Source organism: Schistocerca serialis, chromosome 1, assembly GCF_023864345.2.
Source record: "Schistocerca serialis cubense isolate TAMUIC-IGC-003099 chromosome 1, iqSchSeri2.2, whole genome shotgun sequence".
NCBI classification, from domain to species: Eukaryota; Metazoa; Arthropoda; class Insecta; order Orthoptera; family Acrididae; genus Schistocerca; species Schistocerca serialis.
The window spans coordinates 1261141397-1261166477 of NC_064638.1; the positions used below are offsets into that span (position 1 = coordinate 1261141397).

Here is a 25081-nt window from a genome sequence, read left to right on the forward strand (position 1 = left end):
GTCAAAATCAGTAATTTATGTTCTATTTGAAAATGACAAGCAGCGAGAGATGCAAAACAGCTCATTTTATTATTTGGTGACGACTAGTTTCTGATTTTTATTCGTAACCATTCAATCAGAATAAGTATTACTCCGCACAGCAAAAAAATCACCTTAATCGCTGTCTCAATGATTACTTGCATTGTACTCTTTGGATAGTAACTGTCACGATATTTTGTTGTGTGGATTAATATTTATTCTGGTTGAATGTACGATTTGAGAATGTGTTATGAATAAAAACCCGAAACTAATTACCATCAAGTATTAAAAAGAGCTATTTTGCAAATTTGGCTATTCATCATACTGAAACAGTATAACAAGTTGCTGACCCTTTAACATCCCAGCATGCTGGTAATCCGTAAATTTGTTTTTTACATGTTCATCAGCGCTGTGTCGATACGGGGTGGGAGCTAGGCGACAACGCCCGCCACCCACAAAAGAGGGCCAGTAGCCAGCCAGGCCACTGCTAGCGAACAACTGCTCGCAACATAATCCACTACTGGCCATTAAAATTGCTACACTACGACGACGACGCGCTACAGACGCGAAATTTAACCGACAGGAAGGAGATGCTGCGATATGCAAATGATTAGCTTTTCAGAGCATTCACACAAGGTTGGCGCCGGTGGCGACACCTACAGCGTGCTGACATGAGGAAAGTTTCCAATCGATTTCTCATACACAAACAGCAGTTGACCGGCATTGCCTGGAGGAACGTTGATATGATGCTCGTATAAGGAGGAGAAATGCGTACCATCACGTTTCCGACTTTGATAAAGGTCGGATTGTAGGTTTATCGTATCGCGACACTGCTGCTCGCGTTGGTCGAGATCCAATGGCTGTCAGCAGAATATGGAATCGGTGGGTTCAGGAGGGTAATACGGAACGCCGTGCTGGATCCCAACGGCCTCGTATCACTAGGAGTCGAGATGACAGGCATCTTATCCACAGGGCTGTAACGGATCGTGCAGCAACGTCTCGAACCCTGAGTCAACAGATGGGGACGTTTGCAAGACAGCAACCATCTGCACGAACAGTTCGACGACGTTTGCAGCAGCGTGGACTACCAACTCGGAGACCATGGCTGCGGTTAACCTTGACGCTGCATGAGAGACAGGAGCGCCTGCGATGGTGTACTCAACGACGAACATGGGTGCACGAATGGCTAAACGTCATTTTTTTCGGATGAATCCAGGTTCTGTTTACAGCATCATGATGGTCGCATCCGTGTTTGGTGATATAGCGGTGAACGCACATTGGAAGCGTGTATTCGTGATCGACATACTGGCGTATCACCCGGCGTGATGGTATGGGGTGCCATTGGTTACACGTCTCGGTCACCTCTTGTTCGCATTGACGGCACTTTGAATAGTGGACGTTACATTTCGCGTGTGTTACGATCCGTGGCTCTACCCTTCATTAGATCCCTGCGGAACCCTAAATTTCAGCAGGAAAATGCACGACTGCATGTTGCAGGTCCTGTGCAGGTCTTTCTGGATACACAAAATCTTCGACTGCTGCCCTGGCCACCACGTACTCCACATCTCTCACCAATTTAAAACGTCTGGTCAATTGTGGCCGAGCAACTGGCTCGTCACAATACGCCAGTCACTACTCTTGATGAACTGTGGTATCTTGTTGAAGCTGCATGGGCAGCTGTACCTGTACACGCCATCCAAGCTCTGCTTGACTCAATGCCCAGGCGTATCAAGGCCGTTATTAAGGCCAGAGGTGGTTGTTCTGGGTACTGATTTCTCAGGGTCTATGCACCCAAATTGCGTGAAAATGTAATCACATGTCACTTCTAGTATAATATATTTGTCCAATGAATACCCGTTTATCGTCTGCATTTCCTTTTGGTGTAGCAATTTTAATGGGAAGTAGTGAATTGCTTCAAAATGGTTCAAATGGCTCTAAGCACTATGGGACTTAACATCTATGGTCATCAGTCCCCTAGAACTTAGAACTACTTAAACCTAACTAACCTAAGGACATCACACACATCCATGCCCGAGGCAGGATTCGAACCTGCGACCGTAGCAGTCGCGCAGCTCCGGACTGAGCGCCTAGAACCGCTAGACCACCGCGGCCGGCGGTGTGAATTGCTTGCGCCCTGCTTTGCTGACGCTTGCACTCGGTGCCTGGCACGCACCACCTTCGCGTGACCCACAGCACTAGTGTCAGCTGCACATGGAGACGGGCAGAAATCTTGCACAAGTACCCGTCTCTGTGATGAATGATCGCACAAGGGCAGCTGAAGTGTGCAGTGAGGAGGTGGGCCCGCTGCGTTGTCGGAAGGCGGCTGCTGTGCCTGGCTTGTGACCCGAGTCCGGGGGGCTGACAGTGCAGGAAGATGGCACCACGATGGAGGCTCGAACCTGTGTCTCCTGCTGATGGCTATGTGTCGCCCCTCATCCCTCATATGGCACAAGCCCTCGTCCCGACAGACTGCTGACCTGTGAATCATTCTGCTACGAAATCGACAGCTATTTATTCCAGATAGCAACGCACCTGTTACGCCAACGTACCATTTTGAGTCACATACTAGGCAAAACACCCGAATGGAGAGAAGTTTTCCGAAGTAAGAGTGATTTCAGGTGTGCCGCAGGGGAGTGTCATAGGACCGTTGCTATTCACAATATACGTAAATTACCTTGTGGATAACATCGGAAGTTCACTGAGGCTTTTTGCGGATGATGCTGTGGTGTATCGAGAGGTGGTAACAATGGAAAATTGTACTTAAATGCAGGAGGATCTGCAGCTAATTGACGCATGGTGCAGGGAATGGCAATTGAATCTCAATGTAGACAAGTATAATGTGCTGCGAATACATAGGAAGATAGATCCCTTATCATTTAGCTACAATATAGCAGGTCAGCAACTGGAAGCAGTTAATGCCATAAATTATCTGGGAGTACGCATTAGGAGTGATTTAAAATGGAATGACCATATAAAGTTGATCGTCGGTAAAGCAGATGCCAGACTGAGATTCATTGGAAGAATCCGAAGTAAATGCAATCCGAAAACAAAGGAAGTAGGTTACAGTACACTTGTTCGCCCACTGCTTGAATACTGCTCAGCAGTGTGGGATCCGTACCAGATAGGGTTGATAGAAGAGATAGAGAAGATCCAACGGAGAGCAGCGCGCTTCGTTACAGGATCATTTAGTAATCGCGGAAGCGTTACGGAGATGATAGATAAACTCCAGTGGAAGACTCTGCAGGACAGACGCTCAGTAGCTCGGTACAGGCTTTTGTTGAAGTTTCTAGAACATACCTTCACCAAGGAGTCAAGCAGTGTATTGCTCCCTCCTACGTATATCTCGCGAAGAGACCATGAGGATAAAATCAGAGAGATTAGAGCCCACACAGAAGCATACAGACAATCCTTCTTTCCACGAACAATACGAGACTGGAATAGAAGGGAGAACCGATAGAGGTACTCAAGGTACCCTCCGCCACACACCGTCAGGTGGCTTGCGGAGTATGGATGTAGATGTAGATGTAGATCCCAGACAATGGAGAAATCGCCTTGTTTGTGGCGTGCATTATCCCAGCTGACGACATGCTATGCTCGCAACTACCGGTGGCTAATGCAATACTCCACCGTACCTTCATACAGATATTGCCCTTAAGGGGGGTAGGACGTCAAACGGACCGACTTGCGGCAGGAGAGGCACCACAGGACATTTCAATTTCCACTGTCTATACTTTTGCAAATAAATTCATAAAACTTTGTCAGCATGACGAGGAAGGATTCAGAATTCACACTCATAGCAGCGGAAGTTCGAAAACATAACGAAGTAATTTTTTTTATTGTACATGTGAAATTTCATCATTTCTTTAAACTTACTAATGGCAGCATTTGTTGCTGTAGGTACACTTTTCTTCATAAGTAAGAGAGATGCTTCGATGAATTATGCACAGCATACAAACCATACTTAAAGGTGTATGAAACTCTAGAATTTTCCAAATCTATTAAAAACTGTGGTAAAAATTGACTTAATTAACTATAAAAATTTTGTGTTTTTTCTAAACGTGAAGTTTAAAATATAACGGCTGATTCGTTTTTTTCATAAATTAAATAAATTCTAGAGTTTCATACACCTGTAAGTATGGTATGTATGCTGTGCAAAATTCATGGAAGAATCTCTCTAACTTATGAAGAAAAGTGTACATATAGCAACAAATGCAGCCATTAGTAAGTGAAAAAATGATGAAATTTCACACGTAAAAAGAATTACTTCGTTATGTTTTCGAACTTCCACTGCAATGAGTGTGAATCCTGAATCCCTCCTGGTGATGCTGACAAAGTTTTATGAATTTGTTTGTAAAAGTATAGACAGTGGAAATTAAAATATCCTGTGATGCCTCCGCTGCTCCAAGTCGGCCCGTTTGACGTCCTACCCCCCTTAAAGTGTTAGCGGCTCTACATTTGGGTATATAGTCATAAAACGAAAAGACAACAAAGGGAAGTATTTAAAAAAGCAAAGTCCAAGCAAAAAGGAGAGAGAGAATTTTATGATATGCGAGGGTCGTCCACAAAGTAAGTTCCGTTTCTATTTCTATCCGCAGGAGCGCTACGATCACAGTTCCGAGCATGCGCGGAAGTTACTCTGATTCAAGAAGACATGCATGCCATTTTCAGATCGCTGCTGCCGACATGTGCTTTGTAGTGCTTCTTTATAATGTTAGCCGTAATTGAAAATGCCACCGCGTGTGAAATCAGATCTGTGATTCGTTTTCTAAACACAAAGAAAGTTAAACCAAGTGAAATTCATCGGCAAATCTGCGAGGCTTACGAACAAAATGCTACGAGTGATTCAACGGTTAGAAGATGAGTCAGACTGTTCAATGAAGGACGTGGTCAATTGCACGATGAAGAACAAAGTGGACGCCCGTCTGTGGTTACTCAATGAACTGGTTCACACAACTGAATCCTCCGTACAGCTCGGACCTCACTCCTAGCGACTTTCATCTCTTCTTACACCTTAAATCTGTCCTTGGTGGAGCCGGCCGCGGTGGTCTAGCGGTTCTAGGCGCTCAGTCAGGAACCGCCCGGCTGCTACGGTCGCAGGTTCGAATCCTGCCTCGGGCATGGATGTGTGTGATGTCCTTAGGTTAGTTAGGTTTAAGTAGTTCTAAGTTCTAGGCGACTGATGACCTCAGAAGTTAAGTCGCATAGTGCTCAGAGCCATTTGAACCATTTGGACCTAAGCTTACACACTAATTAGCCTAAATTATCCTAAGGACAAAAACACACACCCATGCCCGAGGCAGGACTCGAACCTCCGCCGGGACCAGCCGCACAGTCCATGACTGCAGCGCCACAGACCGCTCGGCTAATTCCGCGCGGCTAATGCGTATGGGCTTGTTGATCAGCAAGAACAACAAACAACCTCTGCTGATGTAGCAGTCCTATCTGGCACGTAGGCCACTAGTTATACACGAACTTCCAGGTTAAAATTTCATTAAGACTGCAATAAAAGTTTATGATGTCCCCTAAACTCACTAGCTGACTTGCAGAGTTATCTGCTGACGTGAATTTGATTGTCTACGCTTGGGACCACTTGCAACATGCAGTGTGTCGTCACAGGTCGGCCTGGGGAAGGCCGCCTTCGGAGAGTGCGACGTTTCGACCCCCTTGTGAACAGAACTCCAAGGAGAATCCAGGCTTACACACTACACACTGTGCACTTTCGAACGGAATTCCTTCATTTCATTGTTAACAGCCCATTGCAAACGTAAGTTATTTCTAATAGTTTCTAAAGGCTAACTCTTTTATTCCCCGCCCTAAGCCCTCACACGTTCGCAGATATATACGTGGTGTAAAACGTTCTCTGAGCAGGTCACGAAGGCAATAGGAATTTTGAGCGGCGCTAAGTGACCGCGCGGTTTGAGGCGCCATGTCACGGATTGCGCGGTCCTTCCCACTGGAGGTTCTAGTCCCGCCTCGGCCATGGGTGTGTGTGTGTTGTTCTTAGCATAAGTTAAAGTAGTGTGTAAGTCTAGGGACCGATGACCTCAGCAATTTGGTCCCTTAGGTATTCACACGACAAGACACAATGACACCTTTAGAGTACGTCTTGAAAATAGGATTTGAAAACTAACAACCATTATTGATTGCAACGCTGGTAGTTTCTTATACAGGCTGTCTATAACAGTCCCACAGTCATTTAAAACAAATAACAACTTGGAAACTATGAGAGGCCGAACATCGTGGTTTCTTGTAAAACGTTTAGCACCTCTCAAAGTTTTTTTTCAGTTATGCCAGACATACGAAGTGTTGCCCACTCGTCGTTCATTGAACATTAAGGGGGGGTAGGTCGTCAAACGGGCCGACTTGGAGCAGGAGAGGCATCACAGGACATTTTAATTTCTACTGTATATACTTTTACAAATAAGTTCATAAAACTTTGTCAACATCACCAGGAAGAATTCAGGATTCGCACTCATTGCAGTGGACGTTCGAAAACATAACAAAATAATTTTTTTTACGTGTCAAATTTCATCATCTTTTTCAATTACTAATGGCAACATTTGTTGCTATAGGTACACTTTTCTTCATAAGTTAGAGAGATTCTTCGATGAATTTTGCACAGTATACATACCATACTTACAGGTCTATGAAACTCTAGAATTTATTTAATTTATGAAAAAACGAATGAGCTGTTATATTTTAAACATCATGTTTAGAAAAACACAAATTTTATAGTTAATTACCTCAATTTTTACCATAGTTTTTAACAGATTTTGAAAATTCTAGTTTCATACACCTTTAAGTATGGTTTGTATGCTGTGCAAAATTCATTGAAGAATCTCTCTTACTTATGAAGAAAAGTGTACCTACAGCAACAAATGCACCCATCAGTAAGTGAAAAAAATGATGAAATTTCACATGTAAAAAAAATTATTTCGTTATGTTTTATAACTTCCACTGCTATGAGTGTGAATTCTGAATCCTTCCTGGTCATGCTGACAAAGTTCTATGAATTCATTTGTAAAAGTATAGACAGTGGAAATTGAAATGTCCTGTGGTCCCTCTCCTGCTCCGAGTCGTCCCGTTTGACGCCCTACCCCCCCCCCCCCCCCCTTAAGGCGACATTCGAGTTCTGTCCATGTACAACTCAGCATTGCATCATTAACAGTTCTACTTGCTTCATTGATTCGTATGCGAAGGTTACCAACATCATTGACAGGTACGGTGTCAACGCGATCCTTGAAATCCAACAAAACGTAGCCTAATGGTGTGACATCTGGTGACTGAGACGGCCATGCTTTGGGACCATCACGACCCATCCACCTCTCAAGAAGTGTGTCATTCGAACTCCAACTGAGGGTGCACCATTATGATCGAAGATGATGGACGGCTGCAGGTCCTCGTACTGTGGTACAAGGAACTGTTCGAGCACGTCCAGGTAAACATCTCCCCTATGGTTTTCCCTGCGAAGACTTCCACCGTTGTTTTGGAGGGTGGCAGCAATACTGAACACACTATAAAAGCTCTCAAAGCGACACGTTTGGAACCTATGAAGCGATATTTGAATCTGATTTCAACTAATTTATTTTCTCCCAGAATAATTCTCATTATCCGCGTGACAGGCAATCCGCAGTGAGAAACGACGGCTGCGGAAAGGGGCGAAATCTCTTGCCTCGCGCCCTGAAGAAGAACTTGAGTTCCGGACGTCATCCTCCTCTCAAAGCCGATCGATTCTGACACGCAGCCAGGAAAGCCAAGAGCGCGAGCAAACTTTGTTCTGGCTGAGCACCACTTCTGATTTAATTAGATTAAATTAAAAGAATAGAAGCGAATGTACTGTAATTCAGCTCCGGTGTTAGCTCTGATGCCAACTCTTGTCCTTGCGTTGGAAGATAATGAATCTTTCGTAAACAGGAAAGGTCAAACAGCACATATTATAACCTGCGATATCTAATTACTGTTCTACTAACAATGTAACTATTGAGGCAGCTGCACCAGCGCCAAGTTAGGAGAGTAACTATGAAGTGCCGTTGTGTCTTTCCCAACCGCGAAATATTGCGTGTCATATTTGCAACTTACAGAACAAAAATGTAGCATAGTGTTGAAGGATGCAACGCATATCTGCGAAAGCATGTAAATGAAAGGTGGCTTGTGAAAGAGGGATGGGGGTGGTGAGACGTGGAAGGTTATACGTTGTCATCCGTTGACGTAGTGATCAGCTGAAATGAAGTTCCAGCTCAGTCATCGCTGGTTTGCCTTCAATGTTTAAAGACAACCACTAAAAAGTGTAGGATTGCTCAGCAACCCCAAGCATAAGGCAAGTTCTCAGCGAACACCCAGATACTAGCATATCTATTTTATATCAAAAATAATTAATTGCTTCTTTCTTAAGGATAACAGTGTGATTTTGGATGTTCAGCCGAGGCTTAGATTCCATGTTGTAGTTGGGTTCCAGGCAGCGAGTGCGCGTAATAGCGCAGCTTGCTGCGCCTGAAGAAGTCGGCTGTGTCGGTCGTCGAAACATTTTGCATAAACTGACTTCAACAACTCGGATGAACTGCTGAAAGCAATCTGTTAATGGACTTTATAATTTAAGTTTCACAGATTCATAAGAAAAGCCGAAAAGAAATTTTAGGATTTCACCATACAAATTCATAATTTAACTCAAATAAAATAAATAACTGTTTTAAGCAACAATATTCACTTGTAGTAATCGTATAAGTGCGGTTACTGGCACGAATTGTGCCGACACTAAATCAATTGCTAAGTCCAAGATAACTCGTATATCTAAGAAGAAAGTGTATATAAGAAAATAGCGGTTAGAAGGCACAGTGTTGGTAGCACGGCGAGAGCGCCAGCATCTTGCCACATGGGTACGGTGGCCAATACCCGTCAGTTCAGAGTTCGCGCTTGACATTGTCTGATGCAGTTCCGTCGTACGAGGACTGTTCCACAACTACTCTGCTTGTCACCTGGTTACACCCTCTATTCGCGCCTTGGATTGTCTCTCCGCTGCTTTTGGCCCTGTCATCATTGTGGCGACGGCTTAGCGTAGCGCCTCGTTGACGTCTAGGTTGTTTGTCCTCGTTTTGGTGTGTCGCCTTGTTCGCAGTCTCTGTCGTATCTCTTTCTCCTACCGTTGAATTGGGTTGCTCATCTGCAGGCGGCTCTCCCGCCTGGCGGCTTCCCCCGTTCTCCATTGTTCCGGAACTCGTACGTGCGCGCCCTCTCCGGCTACCTGCGTATATAAAGTATGTGTTGACATACACTGAAGACCCAAAGAAACTGGAACACCTACCTAATGTCGTGTAGGGCCCCCCACGAGCTCGCAGAGATGCCGCAACACGACTATGACGTTATTCTACACTCATGCTCATAAATTAAGGATAATTGCAGAATGTGGTGCCACACAACGTGGCACTACACGAATCTGGCGCTGATAGCATAGGCACATAGGGAACACACGACACAGATCTGTAAGTCCACAGTATTGAGAAAACCGTCCCGCAAACACAAGTGCTACAAAACGCCATTGTTTCCTGCGCATGTACGCCGACATCAATATGGGATATGATCACCATGCACACGTACACAGGCCGCACAATGGGTTGGCATACTCTGGATCAGGTGGTCGAGCAGCTGATGGGGTATAGCCTCCAATCTTGCACCAGTGCCTCTCGGAGCTCCTGAAGTGTCGTAGTGGTTTGAAGACGTGCAGCGATACGTCGACCGAGAGAATCCCAGACGTGCTCGATGGGGTTTAGGTCTGGAGAACAGGCAGGCCACTCCATTCACCTGATATCTTCTCTTTCAAGGTGCTCCTCCACGATGGCAGCTCGGTGCGGCCGTGCGTTATCATCCATCAGGAGGAAGGTGGAACCCACTGCAGTCCTGAAAAGGCGGGCATACTGGTGCAAAATGACGTCCCGATGCACCTGACCTGTTACAGTTCCTCTGTCAAAGACGTGCAGGGGTGTACGTGCACCAATCATAATCCCACCCGACACCATCAAAACACGACCTCCATACAGGTCCCTTTTAAGGACATTAAGGAGTTGGTATCTGGTTCCTGGCCGGCCGGAGTGGCCGTGCGGTTCTAGGCGCTACAGTCTGGAACCGAGCGACCGCTACGGTCGTAGGTTCGAATCCTGCCTCGGGCATGGATGTGTGTGATGTCCTTAGGTTAGTTAGGTTTAATTAGTTCTAAGTTCTAGGCGACTGATGACCTTAGAAGTTAAGTCGCATAGTGCTCAGAGCCATTTTTTTATCTGGTTCCTGATTGACGCCAGATGAAAACCCGGTGAGAATCACTGTTCAGACTATACCTGGACTCGTCCGTGAACATAACCTGGGACCACTGTTCCAACGACCATGTACTGTGTTCTTGACACCAGGCTTTACGGGCTCTCCTGTGACCAGGCGTCAGTGGAATGCATCTTGCAGGTCTCCGGGCTAATAAACCATGTCCATGTCTATTCAGTCGTCTGTAGACTGAAGACAATTGTTCCACTGGCTGCGGTAAGGTCCCGAGCAAGGTTACCTGCAGTACTCTGTGGCCATCTGCGGGTACTGATGCTGAGATATCGGTCTTCTTGTGGTGTTGTACGCTGTGGACGTCCCGTACTGTAGCTCCTGGACACGTTTCCTGTCTGCTGGAATCGTTGCCATGATCTTGAGATCACACTTTGTGGCACACGGAGGGCCCGTGCTACGACCTGCTGTGTTTCACCACCTCCAGTCACCCTAGTATTCTACCCCTCATAACGTCACCAATATGTGTTCTTTGAACCATTTTCAATACACAGTCATCATTAGCACGCCTGGAAACGTCTGCACACTTACCCGCTGCACCGTACTCTGACATGCACCAACACACAACTGCGTATGTGAACTGCTGCCAGAGCAACCGTGCGACGACCGCAGGTCAAATGCACAGCATGGTCATACCCCGAGGTGATTTAAACCCGCAAACCGCCCACCAGAGCGTTGTTTCACCAAGTATCAGCATTATCCTTAATTTATGAGCATGAGTGTACTATGGAATAGGGAAACAAATAGGAAGGACTGGGCTCCTTTTGTTATTACTCGTTTTATTTAACCATCAAATAAACAAATTCCTTTGAAACAACAATATTTTAATCCTGATTACTTTAGGTAATAAGAATAGTAAGACACCAAAATTTAGTGAATCTGCTACCAATGTCTTTTATGAAACAAAGTCTATCTCAAATATAAAAACATTTTAAAACCAGTAACAATTATGCGCAAGACGGCTTAAATTAATTCACAATTGTATGTTGCTCTTCAGACAGAGTTTAATAAATATAATAAAAACCCAAGTAGTGATAATAACACCAGAATTAATTAGCGAGGGGCGACGCCAGGTCGCTCGAAGGCAGAACGAAAACTTAACTTGGAGAAGCCAAGGCGGAAGCCCGCAGTTCGTACAAGACCCACTTCTCGAGCTTAGATCCGGAATCACCTCCCGCTACCCAGGATTTCACAGTCCCGGTACCCAAAGGTAGAAAGGTAGCCCTTACTCCAAAACACCAGCCAGCCAGCTGTAACATTTAACAAGCGCACAGAACAGGTCCGCAGGTAAACAACCACCAAAAGATATTAAATAACAGGTTAAATTATGCACTAATCGAACGGCTCACTGCCTTTGCCCCATTACGAATGAACTACACAGGCAAGGTACAACCAACAGCGCAAAACTTATCATTAACCTTAAGGAGAATTGCCTGCTATTAAGATATAAAAAAACTTACAATTACTAGCAAGGCCAGCGGGCTCTCCAATCATAGTCACAATTAAATTACGTGAACTCTTATGCCCCACGGTTCAGTGAAAACCGTAACGAGCACAATTCTGAAAATTTCATTAAAAGCTTTACCGGGGCTCACTACGCTAAGGCTGCCAAACACTCGAATGCAGTATATTTGATAAACAAATCACGGCCTTGCAGCTGATTACGTATCACATCAAACAACAATTTCCCACGAGCTGGAACAGGCACACTCGTGCATTATATTAATATTTAACACCTGTCTTTAACACCATGAACTCGTTACAGGCACACCTTTACTTCCACGGGAACACCCATGCGCTTACAGTTTACCAGAAGTGAGGTAGCAGTCCTCAACACCTTCACACACCTGCCCTATGTACAGTCTCACTTAACTTTTCACTGGACGTCCGATATGGCTTGCGTCGGGTACAGCAGGCGGCAATAAGGCAGCGGACGACCGTAACAGCCGTGTCCGGAACTGGCAGCACGCAACCCAAGGCAGCAACAAGTCTCCTGACAGGCGACAGGAAAAGTCTCCACCATGATGCCCGCTCTATTCCAAAGGAACTCCGGCCTCAGGTAACATCAAACGCCAGCTGTCGACGTTCTTCGCGAGAGCATCCAGTTAACTCCTCCGGGCCGGCCGAAGTGGCCGTGCGGTTAAAGGCGCTGCAGTCTGGAACCGCAAGACCGCTACGGTCGCAGGTTCGAATCCTGCCTCGGGCATGGATGTTTGTGATGTCCTTAGGTTAGTTAGGTTTAACTAGTTCTAAGTTCTAGGGGACTAATGACCTCAGCAGTTGAGTCCCATAGTGCTCAGAGCCAGCCAACTCCTCCGGCAAAGATAAGGCAGCCAAGACTCAGTGCGCGTCACAAGCAAAGATAAGAGCGCGAAGGCGACGTACGATAAACACGCCAAAAGAAGTGCACACAATTTTTTCTAAACCCATCTTTAATTCTACATGTTTGAAATTGTACATTGTGTAGATACGTCCTTTAGGAACAATATTTTCATTTCTCCACATGATTTCCATCCCTCTCAACTGCCTTACGCCATCTTGGAACCAGCGCCTGTATACACGCACGGTGAAATTCTGGACCAACCTGTTGGAGCCACTGTTTGGCAGCGTGCACAAGGGAGCCATCACCTTCAAACTTTGTTATTTTATGACAGCACGTTGCTTCTGACGAACGTCAAGTGTAGCAACCATCTTGAAGACATGCTGTGACGGCGCCACTCACGGGAACAGGTTGAACTAAGTTAGCAAACAAGCGGGAAGGATGTATCTACACACTGTAAAACTTTCACACAAGCAGAATGAAAACTGTATTTTTACAAAAATAGTGTGCATTTCTTTTGGAGCGACCCTCGTACTTGCAAATACGCTGGCGCGCCAGCAAAACGCCACGGCTCAACGACGTGACATGGACTCGACTAATGTCTGAAGTAGTGCTGGACAGAATTGACACCATGAATCCCGCAGGGCTGTCCATACATCCGTAAGAGTATGAGGGGGGCAGATATCTCATATGAACAGCACGTTGCAAGGTATCCCAGATATGCTCAATAATGTTCGTGTCAGGTGAGTCTGGTGGGCAGCGGAAATGTTTAAACTCAGAAGAGTGTTCCTGGAGTCACTCTGTAGCAATTCTGGACGTGTAGGGTGTTGCATTGTCCTGCTGGAATTGCCAAAGTCCGTCGGAATGCACAATGGACACGAATGGATTCAGACGATCAGACAGGATGCTTACGTACGTGTCACCTGTCAGAGTCGTATCTAGACTATCAGGGTTTTCATATCACTCACACTGCAAGCGCCTCACACCATTACAGAGCCTCTACCAGCTTGAACTGTCCCCTGCTGACATGCAGGGTCCATGGTTTCATGAGGTTGCCTCTATATCCGTACACATCCATCCGCTCGATACAATTTGAAATGAGACTCGTCCGACCAGGCAACATGTTTACAGTCATCAAAAGTCCAATGTCGGTGCTGACTGGCCCAGGCGACGAGGCGAGACGTAAAGCTTTGTGCCGTGCAGTCGTCAAGGGTATACGGATGGGCTTTCGGCTCCGAAAGTCCATACCGATGATGTTACGTAATACGTTTCGCACTCTGACACTTGTTGAAGGCCCAGCAATGAAATCTGCAGCAATTTGCGGGAGGAATGCACTTCTGTCACGTTGAACCATTCTCTTCAGTCGTGGTTCGTCCCGTTCTTGCAGGATCTTTTTCCGGCCGCAGTTATGTCGGAGATTTGATGTTTTACCGGATTCCTGATATTCACGGTACACTTGTGAAATGGTCGTACGGGAAAATCTCCACTTCATCGCTACCTCGGAGATCCTGTATCCCATCGCTCATGCGCCGACTATAACACGACGTTCAAACTCATTTAAATCCTGGTAACCTGCCATTGTAGTAGCAGTAACCGATCTGACAACTGTGCCAGACGCTTGTTGTCTTATACAGGGTGTTACAAAAAGGTACGACCAAACTTTCAGGAAACATTCCTCACACACAAAGAAAGAAAATATGTTATGTGGACGTGTGTCCGGAAACGCTTACTTTCCATGTTAGAGCTCATTTTATTACTTCTCTTCAAATCACATTAATCATGGAATGGAAACACACAGCAACAGAACGTACCAGCGTGACTTTGTTACAGGAAATGTTCAAAATGTCCTCCGTTAGCGAGGATACATGCATCCACCCTGCGTCGCATGGAATCCCTGATGCGCTGATGCAGCGCTGGAGAATGGCGTGTTGTATCACAGCCGTCCACAATACGAGCACAGAGAGTCTCTACATTTGGTACCGGGGTTGCGCAGACAAGAGCTTTCAAATGCCCCCATAAATGAAAGTCAAGAGGGTTGAGGTCAGGAGAGCGTGGAGGCCATGGAATTGGTCCGCCTGTACCAATCCGTCGGTCACCGAATCTGTTGTTGAGAAGCGTACGAACACTTCGACTGAAATGTGCAGGAACTCCATCGTGCATGAACCACATGTTGTGTCGTATTTGTAAAGGCACATGTTCTAGCAGCACAGGTAGAGTATCCCGTATGAAATCATGATAACGTGCTCCATTGAGCGTAGGTGGAAGAACATGGGGCCCAATCAAGACATCACCAACAATGCCTGCCCAAACGTTCACAGAAAATCTGTGTTGATGACGTGATTGCACTATTGCGTGCGGATTCTCGTCAGCCCACACATGTTGATTGTGAAAATTTAAAATTTAATCACGTTGGAATGAAGCCTCATCCGTGAAGAGAACAATTGCACTGAAATGAGGATTGACACATTGTTGGATGAACCATTCGCAGAAGTGTACCCGTGGAGGCCAATCAGCTGCTGATAGTGCCTGCACACGCTGTACATGGTACGGAAACAACTGGTATCTGCCAACTCCGCATTTGTAAACATTGCACTGACTACAAAACCACGTTCGTGATGAACACTAACCTGTTGATGCTACGTACTGATGTGCTTGATGCTAGTAGTGTAGAGCAATGAGTCGCATGTCAACACAAGCACCGAAATCAACATTACCTTCCTTCAATTGGGCCAACTGGCGGTGAATCGAGGAAGTACAGTACATACTGACGAAACTAAAATGAGCTCTAACATGGAAATTAAGCGTTTCCGGACACATGTCCCCATAACATCTTTTCTTTATTTGTGTGTGAGCAATGTTTCCTGAAAGTTTGGATGTACCTTTTTGTAATACCCTGTACAGACGTTGCCGACCGCAACGCCGTATTCTGCCTATTTACGTATCTTTGTATTTGAGTACGCATGCCTATACAAGCTTCTTTGGCGCTTCAGTGTATGGTAATGTGCAAAACTTAAGGACGAAAGTAACTTCCGCATGATGTGCCACTGCTAAGTAGCACAGTTCGAAGAAAGCTGCGCCACACATAAAAGGACTGCTACTGGACAGTGCAGATGGCAGCTGAAACCAATACGCAATGGTACGAACAGAAATTACACTTTCATTGAAACACAACAGGTACTTTGGAGTCGCTGCGACTTCTGATTGTGCCCTGGACATTACAAAAGGCGGAGCATGTTTCTTACCACGGCGTATGATCTCCACGCACGGCAGTCCAAGCTCTAGAACCTGCTCCGAGGCTGGTCGCAGGGTTGCTAAGGAGTTTTCGTCGTAGTGCATTCCGTTCCTCCACCAGCGCGTTTGACAACCGGATGGTCGCTGGTGCACGTGAACTTGTTGCGATACACCTCCTTAACGCATCCCACAAGAGCTCGATGAGCTTTAAGTCGGTGGAACGGGCAGGTCAATTTATTCGTCATATATCCCCTCACTCCAAAAGCTTCTCCACCGGCTCAGTTGGATGCGGTCGCGCATTGTCATCCGTAAAAATGAACTCAAGGTCGAATGCAGCCCTGAAAGCTGCACTTGGGGAAGGAGTGCAGTGTCAGAATAACTGGCCGGTGAGTGTACCGTGTACAAAGAGTTTGAGGTCAGTACGCCCATTCAACATCGATAATGTTCCTGGGTGCATCAAGTGTTCCCACGTCTCACCACAGAAGAAACCAAGTACAATGCGGATATATTCTGAGAAGCCTGATAAATGTTTACGAGAATGCTGTATTTCAAAACCGTGAAACTCGTGGGGAATACAACAAAGCTGATGAATCGCCTGAAAATTAATTACGCGTCTCTAAAAAGAGGATCAGGCAAGTACCCTGGTGTATATTTCCTATTATATAGTAAAGTTCAAAGAAAAGTATTTAACAAAAAATTAATTCATTGAAAATAAAAGAAAAATATTTATTGTATGTTTCACAACTTAATAGATGTATGAGACAGGCGAAATACCCACAGACTTCAACAAGAATATAATAATTCCAATCCCAAAGAAAGCAGGTGTTGACAGATGTGAAAATTACCGAACTATCAGTTTAATAAGTCACAGCTGCAAAATACTAACGCGAATTCTTTACAGACGAATGGAAAAACTGGTAGAAGCGGACCTCGGGGAAGATCAGTTTGGATTCCGTAGAAATGTTGGAACACGTGAGGCAATACTAACCTTACGACTTATCTTAGAAGAAAGATTAAGAAAAGGCAAACCTACGTTTCTAGCATTTGTAGACTTAGAGAAAGCTTTTGACAACATTAACTGGAATGCTCTCTTTCAAATTCTGAAGTTGACAGGGGTAAAATACAGGGAGCGAAAGTCTATTTACAATTTGTACGGAAACCAGATGGCAGTTATAAGATTCGAGGGGCATGAAAGGGAAGCAGTGGTTGGGAAAGGAGTGAGACAGGGTTGTAGTCTCTCCCCAATGTTATTCAATCTGTATAATGAGCAAGCAGTAAAGGAAACAAAAGAAAAATTCGGAGTAGGTATTAAAATTCATGGAGAAGAAGTAAAAACTTTGAGGTTCGCCGATGACATTGTAATTCTGTCAGAGACAGCAAAGGACTTGGAAGAGCAGTTGAACGGAATGGACAGTGTCTTGAAAGGAGGATATAAGATGAACATCAACAAAAGCAAAACGAGGATAATGGAATGTAGTCAAATTAAATCGGGTGATGCTGAGGGTATTAGATTAGGAAATGAGACACTTAAAGTAGTAAAGGAGTTTTGCTATTTAGGGAGTAAAATAACTGATGATGGTCGAAGTAGAGAGGATATAAAATGTAGACTGGCAATGGCAAGGAAATCGTTTCTGAAGAAGAGAAATTTGTTAACATCGAGTATAGATTTAAGTGTCAGGAAGTCGTTTCTGAAAATATTTGTATGGAGTGTAGCCATGTATGGAAGTGAAACCTGGACGATAACCAGTTTGGACAAGAAGAGAATAGAAGCTTTCGAAATGTGGTGCTACAGAAGAATGCTGAAGATGAGGTGGGTAGATCACGTAACTAATGAGGAGGTATTGAATAGAATTGGGGAGAAGAGAAGTTTGTGGCACAACTTGACTAGAAGAAGGGATCGGTTGGTAGGACATGTTTTGAGGCATCAAGGGATCACAAATTTAGCATTGGAGGGCAGCGTGGAGGGTAAAAATCGTAGAGGGAGACCAAGAGATGAATACACTAAGCAGATTCAGAAGGATGTAGGTTGCAGTAAGTAATGGGAGATGAAGAAGCTTGCACAGGATAGAGTAGCATGGAGAGCTGCATCAAACCAGTCTCAGGACTGAAGACCACAACAACAACAACAACTTAATAAAAATCTTTGTAAGGCAGAGGACACAGCAGCAGTTTGCCATTAAAGACTCAGTGGAAATGGTTACGAAAGCTAGTGTTACTCAGTTCAGTTCCTGCAAAATTTTTGTTCTTGTAAGCATATTCACTACAGTAGAAGCGTTAAAAACGACAATATTAGTTAGCTTTACTGGTAAATGTTAAATATCTATATATTTCTGCTAAATATAAAAAATGGTTACTGTAACTCATAAATCTAAGCAACTATTGTTCACTAGAAAAGGAGAAATATGAGTGGGATAAGCTCAGTTTTTTTGTAGAACAAATGATTTTATCATAAAAAATAATTTTCAGAAAACGCACTCTAAACCTAAATATAAAGACGTACTTAAAGATTAATCGAATAATACACTATTAGGATACAATTAATGGATATAAATTCGTTTCTTGTTGTTGTTTTGGTCTTCAGTCCTGAGACTGGTTTGGTGCAGCTCTCCATGCTACTCTATCCTGTGCAAGCTGCTTCATCTCCCAAAACGTACTGCAGCCTACGTCCTTCTGAATCTGCTTAGTGTATTCATCTCGAGGTCTCCCTCTACGATTTTTACCCTCCACGCTGCCCTCCAGTACTAAATTGGTGATCCCTCGATGCCTCAGAACATGTCCTACCAACCGATTCCTTCTTCTAGTCAAGTTGGGCCACAAACTCCTCTTCTCCCCAATTCTATTCAATACCTCCTCATTAGTTACGTGATCTACCCATCTAATCTTCAGCATTCTTCTGTAGCACCACATTTCGAAAGCTTCTACTCTCTTCTTGTCCAAACTATTTACCGTCCATGTTTCACTTCCATACAAATACTTTCAGAAACGACTTCCTGACACTTAAATTTATACTCGATGTTAACAAATCTCTCTTCTTCAAAAACGCTTTCTTTGCCGTTGCCAGTCTACATTTTATATCCTCTCTACTTCGACCATCATCAGTTATTTTGCTTCCCAAATAGCAAAACTCCTTTACTACTTTAAGTGTCTCATTTCCCAATCTAATTCCCTCAGCATCGCCCGATTTAATTTGACTACATTTCATTATCCTCGTTTTGCTTTTGTTGATGTTCATCTTATACCCTCCTTTCAAGACACTGTCCATTCCGTTCAACTGCTCTTCCAAGTCCTTTGCTGTCTCTGACTATGAGTGAGTTTACCTTATGCTAAGAACAACACGCACATACGCATGTCCAAGGGAGGACTCGAAACTCGGGCGGGAGGGGCTACACCTGAATCCACCTGCACTACCTCCACCATATGTACACCATACCGTAATACATCACAAAAAGCCATTCTAGGTAGACGAAGAACGTGAAATGCCGGAATGTCAAGTATAAAACAAGGTTTGCATAAAATGTCAAGACTGTTGCACCGATTACACCGGTCATGTTCACACAACAGATGAATGAAGACTGACAGTAGTCTGTTGTACGAACATGAGCGTGTCTAGTTGGTGCAAGATGCGTGACACTTTATGTAATCCTTTTTTTATACTTGACGTGCCGATATTTCACGTTCATCATGTTCTTGGAATCACCTTTTATGATGTGACATCGTATGTTGTGCAGACGATATGGGTGCTTCAGGTGTATTTTACATAAGAACTGACGACGGCAACTTAGAGATTGCTGAAACTGGTCATCAAAATAAAGCTGTATTTCGCGATTTTGGCTGTTTGAAGTTCTTACTTCTGCATTTCATATTACTGTAGATCGCCTCAGCACTTGAATAACGTCAAGAGTATACGTTAATACCCATTGTTGACGTGTAATGCTGTGATTTGTGCCCTAAAGTTCGCCACAGTCAACAGACGGCAGTGTGGTATCTAAAAGAGCCTCTCTTGTTTCAGACACGGTTCCGGAGCTGCAGTCTACGTTCATCGAGCAGGCGCTGAGTCCTGGACCACCGGTCTCGCTCCGTTGCTCGGCAGCAGGCAGTCCGCCCCCGCAGTTCACGTGGCTGCTGGATGGGCGACCTCTCACCGCCGCGCGTCTCGGGCACAGGTCAGTACGCATCTCACGCCTTGACCCTCACTGCGAACTGTTCTCGAGGAGCAAACGTCCCACTGTACTTTCTTATTTTCTATGTGTGATGATGTTACGAATAAATCACTACAAGGAGTCACAATTTTCGTATTGGGGTGATTTTTTTAATGTATGAAATGCTTGTTTGAGCATCGGCTGCTTTTATTTTAAACCCAAGTGTCAACCGGTTTCAGTCAAGGACCATCTTCAGGGATACTACAGGGTTAAAACGATGTAAGCCAACACATTTGTCATTACTTAAATAATGTGTAAAGCATGTCATGAAAATACGACACAGGACTTTTAGAAGCAAACATACTAAGTGTCCACAGAGCAACAACTCTGTGTACACTTAGCATCTTTGCGCCTAAAAGTCCTCTGCTCTGTGTACACTTAGTATATTTGCTTCTAAAAGTCCTGTGTCGTATATTCATGACATTTAAGGAATTACAAATGTGGTGAGTTAAACCGTTTTAACCCTTACCCGTGAAGATGGTCCATTACTGAAATCGGCTGATATTTGGTTTTAAAATAAAAGCAGCTGCTGGTCAAACACGCATTTTATACGTTACTCGACGCCTGTTGATGGTCACCTTCCAAAAATGTTTAAAAATGATTTTCATAAATCCGTGTTTGCTTGAATAATATAATAATTTCATGATTCCATCTTGACTTGTTGCAAAGGTAAGTTAAGGCGACCATTATAACTGTCACCACACACCAACTTTAAACACAAGTAACACGTTTCTTAACATTTCTCGCAAACAATTCAACTAATGAAACTACATAAATTATAAACGAATTTAATTATAATTAATGTAGAAGTTTAGCAGAAGCAACATCGGGTAAGTAGTAGCAACAAGATAAATAACTAAAATAAACTGAGAAAGTAGCTCAAATACCAGTCGTTCCGTTATAGGCCTTAATTTTCGTTCCTTAGATACTACTGCAACTGTAAAAATCCCTAGTAGTTGCAGACGACAAAAATGCCGTCTGTACTCCCTAGGACGGGCAGCAAGGTGAAGAATTATGTAACATTGCAACAATAAAGCAACAGCAAGGTATGTATTATTTATGTGTTTGACAGTTTTGTTAATGTGACGACCTTATCGTAACATACCTGTGTTTTTGTCCAACAGAGAGCAGAACAAAACGATATGATGACTGTGCAACATCAGCAACAGAAAAGTATTGGGAAAAAGAGGACAACATGAAACTCTGTTGCCCTCTAGGTGGGATCTTCGGGACATACGTAGCAGTCAATATTTTGTGAAATGAACGTTTTACATGTACTTCCTGTCATGGAAGTTGGCGAATTATTTTACTTTTTATTTATGTACCGGGGTCCATCACGATGTACTCTGCAGTGTCAACCCCTTCATCAAAATCACAGTATCGAGTGAGCGCGCCTGCCGCGTGTAACAATTCGCGCACAGCAATCCTGTGCATGATAATTAGATCAAGTCCCTAAACTGGCGACAGGCGTTGATATACCTCAACGGGGACAGCTGAAAATGTGTGCCCCGATCGGGACTCGAACCCGGGATCTCCTGCGCTCTGTCCATATGAGCCACCGAAGGCACAGAGGATAGTGCGACTGCAGGGATTTATCCCTTGAACGCTCCCCTTGAGACCCGCATTCTCAACTTAATGTCCACACACTACATTCGTAGTGCCCCTGCCCATTACGCTCATTACTCGCGGCAGACAATCTTACCGAGTCCCGTAAGAGTTCGGGAAATGCGTGTGCTTCCAGCACAGAAGAAGGAGGTCAATGGCCGGTTAGCCTTAACTATATGAAGATGGTATCTGTTCTTTCGGACATGTCAGGGAACACATTTTCACTGTCCCCGTTGATGTACTGTATATTAAGGCCTGTCGACGGCTTAGGGTCTTGATTTAGTTATCTTTTCATTCTAAGAGAGCTACATGTCCGAAAGAACAGATACCATCTTCATATAATCCTGTGCATGTTCGCACGGTGAAGTCGCTGTCAGTCGACACGCGACTTCACTGCGCGGCGTGTTTTCGCTGCTGATGCTTAGTGCTCCGTGCGTTGGAGAACACCATGAATACGACACGTGCACCCGTTGCCTGCACACCGATGTATAACGTCGAAAACAACTGAAAACCAAAACGAAATGTGCGTTGGTGAGTCAGTGAATTGTGTATCGCCAAAGAATGCAGTGTGGAAACAGACGTAGGCAAGATATGAATTTGGAAGTGGTGGAAGATACAATTAAATATTTTCCTCGATTGTCGAAACGTGGTTTCGAACTATTGAAGGTGATGATCGAGCCAAAAATAAGAAAAATAGAGAGCCAATTTCGAGAAGTGATTGCATGGAGCCAGTAAAGATGACATTTTATTTTTATGTTCCTGAATTGGCGTCTTCATTTCCCTGCTTATGCCCTCACGTGTATTTTTCATAGTAAATGGATATTTTTATGATCTCTCGCATAAATTGACATGCACATTAGCAAATATATTGCACAGCGTTGGACGCCAGAAATTCTGGCATTTACCGTTTTGTAAAGTCATCAGATGATCAAAACGACTTGCAAAATGATTTAGATATCTGTATAGTGCGAAAAGTGGCAGTTGACCCTGAATAAGGAAAAGTGTGAAGTTATTGACATGAGTACTAAAAGAAATCAGCTAAATTTCGATTACGCGATAAACCACACAAATCTGAAGGCTGTAAATTCAACTAAATACTTAGGGATTACAATTACAAATAACCTAAATTGGAACGATCATATACATAATATTGTGGTAGAGCAAATCAAAGACTGCTATTCATTGGCAGAAAGTGCAACAGGTCTACTAAAGAGACTGCTAATACCACGCTTGTCCGCCCTATTCTGGAGTATTGCTGTGCGGTGTGGGATCCGCATCAGGCGGGACTGACGGATGACACGGGAAGAGTACAAAGAAGGGCAGCTCGTTTTGTATTATCGCAAAATAGGGGAGATAGTGTCACAGACATAATAGGTGAATTGGAGTGGCAATCATTAAAACAAAGGCGTTTCTCGTTGCGACGGGAACTTCTCATGAAATTTCAGTCACCAGTTTTCTCCTTCGATTGCGAAGACATTCTGTTGGCACCCACCTGCATAGGGAGAAATGATCATCACGATAAAATAAGAGAAATTAGGGCTCGCACAGAAAAATTTAAGTGCTCATTTTTCCCGCGTGGCGTTCGAGAGTGGAACGGCAGAGAGACAGCTTGAAGGTGGTTCATTGAACCCTCTGGCAGGCACTTTATTGTGAGTAGCAGAGTAATCAAGTAGACGTAGATGTAGAAGCGGGTTGAGAAAATTCTTTGCTCTGACATGAAATGACATCTAGATGACTAATGAAATCGCCCCTCGATGGGGCTTATTAGAGTGAACAGAGACGTCAATGAACGAACGGACAGATCATAACTTTGCGAAAATAAAGAAAGTAATCTTTTCACTCGAGGGAAGACTTGAGCCAAGGACCTTTCGTTCCGCAGCCGCTCACGCTAACCACGGGACCACGGCGCTCCTGGGCTTACGCTATCCTAGATGTTGCCTATCTTGCACATTGACTACGCAGTTTGTATATTTTGCATATTTTTTTCACAGTTCCACACAACTTCTTCGTGTTTTCTCGATTGATCTGTGTTCAGTTTTTCAAGGCCTATCCACTGTGCCAACTTATAACTAAATTTGAGGAGGGTGCGATGGGGAGGTTCCCTTGTCAGAGACCAAGTCCCGCGATACCATGCAACGCGAAATTTTCTAAATCGTCTCACTTCCTAGCTGCCTAACGACCGACTGGCCACTTTCGCGTCTCAATCCGAACTGTACCATTTGGTGTCTCCAGCCGAACTGTCCGCTTTCGCGTATACACTACCCCTGCCCGTCCTCGGCCGCGTTTCCCGCACCCCGAATATCCTCGGTCAACTGACTAGTACAGTTCCCTTTCCTGAAGCCATCCATCTGATTGACCATAACTTATTCTACATTATTTTACATTTTAACATATTTAAATAACCAAAGCTTGACCGCTTTCACGCTCTAAATAAAGTAACAATAATATCCGTTACATAATAAACGTTAAATTCTTCTACATAAAACCAGTGCAACTTCCTTCTCAACTTTGAATGCCACGGTCAGTGGTCTTGCACCGGTCTGCTTTCTGATAAATAAATAAAGAACAAAAGTAACTATTATGCACTGAACTTTACAACAAATATTCTATTATCTAATGATTCAATAAGGTGTCACGCTGTTATCGTTCAATGTGTTTTGTGTGGAGGAAATGATGATCTGATGCTTAACTGAAAATACTGATAATTCAAATTTACTGCATCTTTTAAACAATTAAAGTTACAGGGTTGATATTTACAACATTTGCCATTTTAATGGTGCGCTTCTATATGAAATGTCGATCGTTAAGATCGACCAAAGCGTTCAGATTATAGGATTCAGGTCTTTGCTACAAAACTTATGAATTTCACTTTAACAGTAAATCCTAAATTATTATAGATATGATCAATATTCAAGTTTTATTGGGATCACCATGAAATTTTATGAAGGATGCCAGATTAAAATTACTGTGGCTTGATTCCCTCTGTTACTACAGAATTAAATAGTTTTCATAAAAGTTTCCCTTTATGGTTGATCTTAGGTCCGCCATATTTAACACTGCTATGCCTCCCTGGCCACAAACGGCTTTTTCGGTGTTTCCCTGTGACGTAGGTTCTCGTCTGTCTCACTCGCACACTACAGTGCTTAGGCCACATTCAGTACAATAGACGCCTCTGAATTTCCCCATCTGGTGGCGAAGCTGCGCTCTTTGTAGCACATGGTCCTGGACGACAGGGTTCGTTTCACAATTCCTGAAGGCTGACTCTTTCGGCCACATATTTAAATGAGAGCGAAATCCTCGTTAACTCACAGCTGGGATATTGTTATGATGTTTTTCTGCATTCCTTAGTTGCTGTGGAAGTAGCCACACAACACTTCCTTCTAACGGCTGTCTTCTG

At 44.1% G+C, this 25081-nt stretch overlaps 1 protein-coding gene across 1 annotated transcript in view; it reads left to right on the forward strand.

The window, feature by feature from the left end:
* LOC126456806 (Down syndrome cell adhesion molecule-like protein Dscam2) overlaps positions 1–25081 on the forward strand; it is a 567168-nt gene that overhangs the window by 309306 nt on the left and 232781 nt on the right. Inside the window, 1 exon segment of the mRNA XM_050092599.1 lies at positions 19890–20043. Coding sequence (XP_049948556.1) covers positions 19890–20043 — 154 coding nt within the window.